This window comes from Anguilla anguilla, chromosome 8 (genome assembly GCF_013347855.1).
Source record: "Anguilla anguilla isolate fAngAng1 chromosome 8, fAngAng1.pri, whole genome shotgun sequence".
In the NCBI taxonomy this organism is placed as follows: Eukaryota; Metazoa; Chordata; class Actinopteri; order Anguilliformes; family Anguillidae; genus Anguilla; species Anguilla anguilla.
In genome coordinates this window covers 13,460,091-13,468,122 of record NC_049208.1, presented here as the reverse complement: position 1 = coordinate 13,468,122, position 8,032 = coordinate 13,460,091, and the positions used below count along the sequence as shown (strand labels likewise).

The window sequence follows — 8,032 nt, the reverse complement described above, 5'->3', positions numbered from 1 at the left end:
GGGGTTTCGTCCATGTCTATAATAAATAATAATAATTTACAATATGATAAATAAATAAACCGGTGAAGACTAATTAAAAAGAAATGTAAGATTAAATCATAGCAACAACTCATTGGTTTTATGATTATGGTGATTATATTATCGTAGTTGCTGATGAGTATGGTGATGATTAGAATTATTATTATTATTGATAATAATAATAATAACAATAATAATAATACATTATTAATCCATTTATGGCCCAGGCTTGCTTGAAAAAATCTTGTCATTTCGAATTTTTAATAATTTCGTACTGACAGTTCATACACTACACAAAAACTGTAAAAACTATATAATGTAATTCAATTATAAACTTCTGGTGTCTATGTCAGTGAGTGTGTGGTGTGCATAATTACGAAAGTCAGATAACTTCACTTTGTGATGAACTTGTGTATATGTGTATAACGCTCAGAGGGTTCTTCAGTACCCGGTTTTATCACTTGGGGGCGGTAGTTCACCAAGTATGCTTAATTCGCCACCACATTCGTTGACGAGCAGGCCTACCTTGTCTATTCAGCCTTATCTTTTGTGATTTTTTTCATTTGATGGCATTAACGTCTACATTGTTGAACAATGTGGCCATGTCCGATGATTATACGCATAATTACAAATATAGTGTTGTAAAGCTGTTTCCAAGTCTGTTGCCATAGCAGCATAAAGCGGTTTCCAGCGACATAAGACAGAGATGGACGGGGTTTGGGGTGAGCAGGCTATCCTTAACGTTAACTATCCAAATAATGCACACTTGCTATCTGTGTAAGTAACGTGCCGCAGCGCTACACAATTGTTTTATTTCACGTTCACTTATTTGCCTGTCTTTATTTATTTAAATTATTTCTTATTTTTTTACTTACAATATTTACAGTCGCTAGGTCGCTACTAGATAGTAGCCTATCTGAAGTGCACACGTCACTGGTTTTGCTCGAAGCTGAAGTACCCTAACTAGACTAGCTAGTTGGCTAAACAGTAAAATGTAAAGTTAGCCATGCTAACAAAACACTTGAGAAAACGTTGCCTAACCTTAACCTAACAGCCCAAATGTACACATTTCCATCTTATCATTTTTAAGTTATCTATTAAGAATGATAAGATTTTTAAGTAAGCGCGCTAACTAGTAATGTTTTTCTGAAGCTCGTAAGTTACTCAATGGGTAGCTATAACTTAGCTTGCTAGCGAGCTAGCTAATAATGTTGTAGGATGGTTTGCCGTTTGATTCAGATTTTTGTACCGGTGACTAAGTATTATTGAAATATAATGAGCAAGTTAATTTTGTTAAAGGGCTGGCATTACTTTAGAACGGGTGCTAACTCATTAGTTAACTAGCTATCTAATGTATATAAATAGATATAATGGAGATATAAAGGGTAAGTTAGCCTGGTGATAAGGACGATTGCCAATATGTAGGCTTAACTAAGGGCTCAGGCAGCATGCTGTATAATTTAAATAAAATGCGCTGCTGTTATTTGTTGGCAATGCTTACAGCTAAGGAGTCCCCGCCTCCAAACCAGGTGTTGGAACCATGTGCAATATGCGGGAGAACTTTTCTAGTACAAATACTGGTGAGTATATAGCTAACTACTACGTTTAAAACCCGTGACTTCAGTCCATCACACAATAGTGTTGGATGTTGGAAAGGTCAGAAGATTTAAAGAGCTTTGACTGATGGAAGATTTATCTTAAGATGTTTCTTTAAATATGAAATTGATTTAATTACAAGTAAAGCTGGTGCTCAGGACAGGTACAAAATGTATTGTCATATAGTAATAGAATGTACCTAAAATGTTATGTTAAACGTTTGGATCACCAGTTCGTAAAAAAAAATAAAAATAAAAATAACTGAAACGTTCTCGACATAGGAGAAGCACGTACCCATTTGCAAGAAAACAGCAGCCAAAAAGAGGAAAGTGTTTGACTCCAGTCGGCAGAGAGCAGAAGGAACCGAACATTTGTTATTTTTTAAATCAAAGGTATGGGACGCTCATATTTTCAAGACATTACCGTAAGTGTTTCTAGTGCTCTGTCAGCTTGGCTCAACAGTGCTACAGAGCTTTGCTGAGTTTGTTCAATGATGACGACAGAAGATTCAGGTAGTTAAGTTAGCAGCCAGAGAGATGATGCTTACACTACAGTTGTACTGTTTACCATGGCTGTTTAAATGTTGAGTGCACAGGTTCATTACTGCACTACACAGTGGCAAAACACTTCGTTCCAGAGGCCAGAGCCAATTAAGAAACAGTCAAACTGGCGCTTGAAGCACGAGGAATTGATCAACACCATCCATGCCACAAAGGGGCTGGCTCGTGTATTGAAGGATGGAGGCCCTCTACCTCCACCTCTGCCTCCTTCCTCAAACCCAGGTAACTTTTCCTACTACCCCTGGGCTAATTCTCCTTCATCAGGTAATGTTTCGTCCCAGGGCTCCTGGGTAAAGGCTTTGATAATAACAAAATTAAATCTCTGTTGCAGTGTTAATTTAACCCATGTAATTTCCCAGAGAACTGTCTTTAACAGTCGATGTGACCTAAGATGGTAAATGGACTGCATTTATATAGCGCTTTACAATTGATGCCTCTCATTCGCCAGAGCAGTTAGGGGTTAGGTGTCTTGCTCAAGGACACTTCGACACGCCCAGGACGGGGTTTGAACCGGCAACCCTCCGACTGCCAGACAATCGGTCTTACCTCCTGAGCTATGTCGCCAGCCCTTTAAAGAATGACATTCGGAAAGTTGCCGTGTGTAATTTCATGCTGAGAACGGCTTTTAAGAATTGGCAACCTTGATTGGTCGGTTCAGATTACGTCCAGTGCCCGTTCTGCCAGAGGACGTTCAATGAGGGTGCCGCACAGAGACATATCAACTTCTGCAAGGAGCAAGCCTCACGCCTGCAGAACAGGACCAACAGAGGGAGAACCCCTGTGAAGCCACAGGTACGCTAGTGCAGTGATTAGCACGCGGGACTTTAAACCAGAAGGTGGTTGTCCCCTAGGGGGTCCACTGCAACGGCTTTCTTGTGGTGGGCACTTAAACCGGACGGCTTCGGCAAAGGTTTAGCCGTATTAACAGATGTGTGAAGACGGTAAGCTATGCTAGTTACTACTGTGTAAGGGCATCTGCCACGCAGACAGGCAATAATGTCTTTTTGCTAAGGTGTATTGTACAAAAAACTCATTGCTGAGCTGTTTTTTGAACTCTCTTGTAAGCAAACTGTGTGTCTGTTTCTGTTAACAGTACAAACCTCCCCCGATTAAGAAGGTGAACTCTGGGCAGAATGCTGGAGGTAAGAGCCTGGAAGAAGGCCAGCTCATTTCAGGTCCCAGGTGGCTACAGTGTCTATAAGGCTACTAAATCCTAGCTCTGGAGAGCCCGTGTTCATAAGGCTAGTAAATCCTAGCGCTGGAGAGCCCGTGTTCACAAGGCTAGTAAATCCTGGTTCTGCAGGGCCGCAGTGTCTTTAAAGCTAGCAAACGCTTGGTCCAGATGGGCTGCAGTCTGCAACAGCATGTTTAACCTGATTTGGCTTGTCGTTGTGGTCTCTGACCACCATTATTGCGTTTGCGTTAGCGTTTTTTTATGCATTTTGAAATTGTTGTTTCCTGAATTGCATTGTTTCCTGATTTAAGCATGTTTCCCTATATGTTTGTGCTTTAGCTTTCACTGTATGTTTGTGATCATCCTTGTGGGCCACTATTAAGGGACTCATATAATATGCAAATAATTGTGCTCCTAATTTAATTTAATTTCAATAGGTAACTGTAAATGGAAACTAAGTCATAATTGACATTATGAGCTTTAGCTCGTGACATTTTGGAGGGACATTTTGTAGCGCTCAAGCGACTGGGCCGTGCTTTCTCCCCTCCTCTCTGCGTGTCTGTGAGAAGCAGCCTCAGGAAGGAGGACACCCTCTGCTGGATCTGTGAGGAGAAGCTACTCCCCGGCCCGCAGCGATTCTTCGGGCATGACCAGCCCCACGCCTGGGTGAGGCTGCCGAGCAACCAACCGCAGCAAAGAGGGCATGCTAAAAGTGTGTTAGCTAGCTGGTGAATGCACCACAGAAGGAGAAAAGAATCATGGAATACTGGTGGACCAGCCTTTCAACAACGAGAGAAAGAATGGATGTGATTTAAGAATATTTGCTATTTTTATTCACTGTAAAATGCTTTCACAACCTGAAAGGTTTAGAATGTAAATGCAATGCCCCATATTCACCATAGTGTTCAATTTGTTTTACTTGCTATATGGTTAGTCTTTTTAGCCAGGTCTGATACTATTGCTCATATTAATCAGGTGAATTCACTCATGTTTCTCCTATATTGTAAGTCACTCTGGATAAGGGTGTCTGATAGATGAATGTGAAGTAATGTGGGTCGAAGAATGATGAAATGAAATGTTCTGTCAGGTGAGCAAGTACTCAGCATACAGTTGATTTTTACAGTGAACATTTCGCTGTACGTTTCTCTTTACTCTCAAAGTGCGGAACCCAAGCGTCTAAATTCTCCAGGGTCTGTTCAGAGCTCACTGCGGGGGGTTGGAGTAAAGATAACACCAAAAGCCTACAGTGCACGAAGCACCACTCCCAGGTAATCCAGAGCCCAGCATAGCTTCTGTTCTCCTGTGTATCATAGCTTCTGTTCTCCTATGTATCATAGCTTCTGTTCTCCTATGTATCATAGCTTCTGTTCTCCTGTGTATCTTAGCTTCTGTTCTCCTGTGTATCTTAGCTTCTGTTCTCCTGTGTATGATAGTTTCTGTTCTCCTGCGTATCATAGCTTCTGTTCTCCTTCGTATCATAGCTTCTGTTCTTCTGCGTATCATAGCTTCTGTTCTCCTTCGTATCATAGCTTCTGTTCTTCTGCGTATCATAGCTTCTGTTCTCCTGCGTATCATAGCTTCTGTTCTCCTGTGTATCTTAGCTTCTGTTCTCCTTCGTATTATAGCTTCTGTTCTCCTTCGTATCATAGCTTCTGTTCTCCTATGTATCATAGCTTCTGTTCTCCTGCGTATCATAGCTTCTGTTCTCCTGTGTATCTTAGCTTCTGTTCTCCTTCGTATTATAGCTTCTGTTCTCCTATGTATCATAGCTTCTGTTCTCCTGCGTATCATAGCTTCTGTTCTCCTGTGTATCTTAGCTTCTGTTCTCCTTCGTATTATAGCTTCTGTTCTCCTTCGTATTATAGCTTCTGTTCTCCTTCGTATCATAGCTTCTGTTCTCCTATGTATCATAGCTTCTGTTCTCCTGCGTATCATAGCTTCTGTTCTCCTTCGTGTCATAGCTTCTGTTCTCCTTCGTATCATAGCTTCTGTTCTCCTTCATGTCATAGCTTCTGTTCTCCTTTGTATCATAGCTTCTGTTCTCCTGTGTATCGTAGCTTCTGTTCTCCTATATATCATAGCGTCTGTTCTCCTGTGTATCTTAGCTTCTGTTCTCCTGTGTATGATAGTTTCTGTTCTTCTGCGTATCATAGCTTCTGTTCTCCTTCATGTCATAGCTTCTGTTCTCCTTCGTATCATAGCTTCTGTTCTTCCACCTCTTTCATCCGGCAGGGACTCAGGCGTACATGGAGGGACTTATCTAGCCCCTGCCCCAGCATCTACTACTGTTCTCTGACAGCCTATCAATGTATTACCTAATAGTTACCATTTAATGTATTTATCTGATTGGATCTTGAAGTCAATTTCAGTTTTCCTTTGAAAAAGGAATCCCAGAGAGTGTTTAGTTGGACAAGTGTCAACCAGGCCAGAGGCTCCTGTCGATTTGTGCATTTCTGTGCAACCAAACCCATTCTCTGGCCTCTTTCCTAATAGATATCTGTGAGGTGTCATTCATTGTTGCACCTACGGTTCATGGAGTAGGGGCCATTTTAGGAATCAGAATTCAGAAGTGCGAAATCAATGGCTTTATGTGGAATTTGAAGTTATTTTAAAGCACCAATTACTCTTTATTTCTGTTTTAATAACGTAATAATAATGAAGAAGTGGGCCTCTAGTGGTGGAGCCCGTAGAGTGCTATCCACATGCTCAATGCGAGCAGCGATGTCAGCGGTTCGAATCCAACCGCCTACCTTTGTCGCACGTCTCTCCCTCTCTCTCCTCCTCTACCCTGTTCTATCAAATAAAGCTAAAAATAATAATAAGAAGAAGAATAATAATAATGAAGAAGGTAAAACAGACGTTTCTGTCTACATGGGCAGACGCTTGCCCAGAAGGTCTTGGGTTAATCTGCTGTGGCTTGCCTACCGTGCGACCCGAACCCAGGCTGTTTAAGGAGCCAGCCCTGGACGAGGAGCACGTACCCATCAGGCAGAAGGTGTCTGTGTCACTGACCCCGCCCCTGGCCTGACCCCGCCCCCATCTGCGTTTCTTCAGCGAGGCGTGCTCCAACCAGGCCCGGCTGGCCAACTTCTGCCAGGACTGCGGGAGCAGGTACCCCTCGGACAGGGCCCAGTTCTGCTGCGAGTGCGGGCTGAAGAGGCTGTCCATATGAGCGCCGCCGCACCGCCGTCAGTCTGAATCGCCACGACAACGCCACTGGCCCATGCATTCCGTGATTGTTGAGGCAGCCATTCCCACCAAGGCATTCCTCACTTGGATACAGTTCAAATTTGTTATGAATGTAGTGTTAAAAGCTATATTTATTTTATAGAACCCACACAAAGGAATAGGAAAAAAGAATAATAAATTTAGGTACTGCCCTGTACATTAATCTGGCCTGGTCATTTAGAGAATGTAGAACATTGGCATATCGCCAAGGTGTTCAGCTATAACAGCCTTGACCTTAGCGATATTATTTATACTGCGTTTCATTTCAGCTGAAAGGGTATTTCCCAATAACTGTACAGGAATATCAATGAGGGAGGCAGCGTTCTCTGTGGAGTTCCATGGCCTGCAATTGCTGTGTTGCGTCCGATGACAGTGTAACATTCGATGCTGACGTAAGCATTTGTACCTATTACTTTGAAATCTATTAAATAATAAAATGACTCTCGACAGACCTGCATCTCTAATCTGCTGAGCTACAGTCAGCCGATTAATGGATATTCTGCTCTTTTATTACATCCAACTTTTTTCATGAATTTCAAGGACAACCGCAATGATAAGTCGCCTTTGCTTCACTGTTTTGTTTAAATTTAATTGCAGTCTGTTCTGCAATATGACTGGTGGTTTTATAATTAGGTTTAAATGTCCATTTTTGGATTGAAGTTGAAAGACTGAAAGTTATAGGTAGCTGGATTAGTACAAGGGAATTGCATTTGTTTTTACATCTTTTCTTTGTAGATACCTTTGTAAGACAGCCAGAATTTTCTTTAGTTTTTATGAGGAATATATTTAACACATATATTCAAACATTTTTATTTATAACTTGGCCAATTGGCATATTCTTCACATTTGTTAAGGTTTGCCTTTTGTACAAAGAAATCCCCCTTTATAGTATGGCCAAGTGGAGTCAAATTACCATATATATTCCACAAGCTTGTATTCTGAAAGAGCACATTAGGTATTCATATTTCATCCAGAATGTTGCTTTGTGTTATTTCAGAGAGCTTGTAATTTATGCAGTATTGCCTGGCTGAGTGTGTAACTGAGTGAAATGGCTTTGTTTCTTTGAGAGGAAAGACAGGAAAGGAGTCTGCTGTACCTGATGTTATTTCAGGTCATTTCAATGCTGGAGGAAACCACTTTCAAAAAGTTTTATGAATATATAGAGAGAGTTTTCTTCCTTTGATTCATTGTTATAATTGTACGTGGGTTTTATCCGTCTGTAATATGATTTCTGAGGAAATAAAGGAATTAAAATGATATCTTAACACTGGTGTGTTTGCCTGTGTTTCTGCAGTATTAATATGGCGTTTATGAAAAACATAAGTCACAAATCGGCAAGCTGTCTTCGAGCGATGCGAATCTCCCTCCATCACATTGCACAGTCGTTTGGAATAAAGGGGCTCCAGAAACTCGGATCAGAGCCTGGCAATTCATTTCCCCCCCACTAGGTGGAGAT

General features: G+C 41.4%; 1 protein-coding gene across 4 annotated transcripts; it reads left to right on the top strand.

Annotated features, from left to right (window-relative positions):
* Positions 1-497: 497 nt before the first annotated feature.
* Positions 498-7,815, top strand: LOC118233241 (zinc finger C2HC domain-containing protein 1A-like). Of its 4 annotated transcripts, none has more exons than XM_035428723.1 (9): positions 498-740; positions 1,522-1,598; positions 1,896-2,006; positions 2,231-2,396; positions 2,833-2,966; positions 3,268-3,316; positions 3,918-4,014; positions 4,509-4,616; positions 6,403-7,815. In XM_035428723.1, exons 1-9 carry the CDS (start codon positions 725-727, stop codon positions 6,518-6,520), a joined length of 876 nt encoding a protein of 291 aa, XP_035284614.1. In that variant the 5' UTR covers positions 498-724; the 3' UTR covers positions 6,521-7,815. The 4 variants fall into 4 exon arrangements, with proteins under 4 accessions (XP_035284614.1, XP_035284616.1, XP_035284615.1 ...); XM_035428725.1 differs by having other exon boundaries at positions 705-795; positions 2,252-2,396; XM_035428724.1 differs by having other exon boundaries at positions 705-795; positions 3,921-4,014.
* The last annotated feature ends 217 nt before the right edge of the window (positions 7,816-8,032 follow it).

What these genes read in the sequence shown, in the direction of transcription:
- LOC118233241 (XM_035428722.1), top strand. An exon ending in CTTTTCTAGTACAAATACTG is followed by an intron (nt 1,599 to 1,895) that starts GTGAGTATATAG and finishes TTCTCGACATAG; the next exon opens with GAGAAGCACGTACCCATTTG. An exon ending in GAACCCCTGTGAAGCCACAG is followed by an intron (nt 2,967 to 3,267) that starts GTACGCTAGTGC and finishes TTCTGTTAACAG; the next exon opens with TACAAACCTCCCCCGATTAA.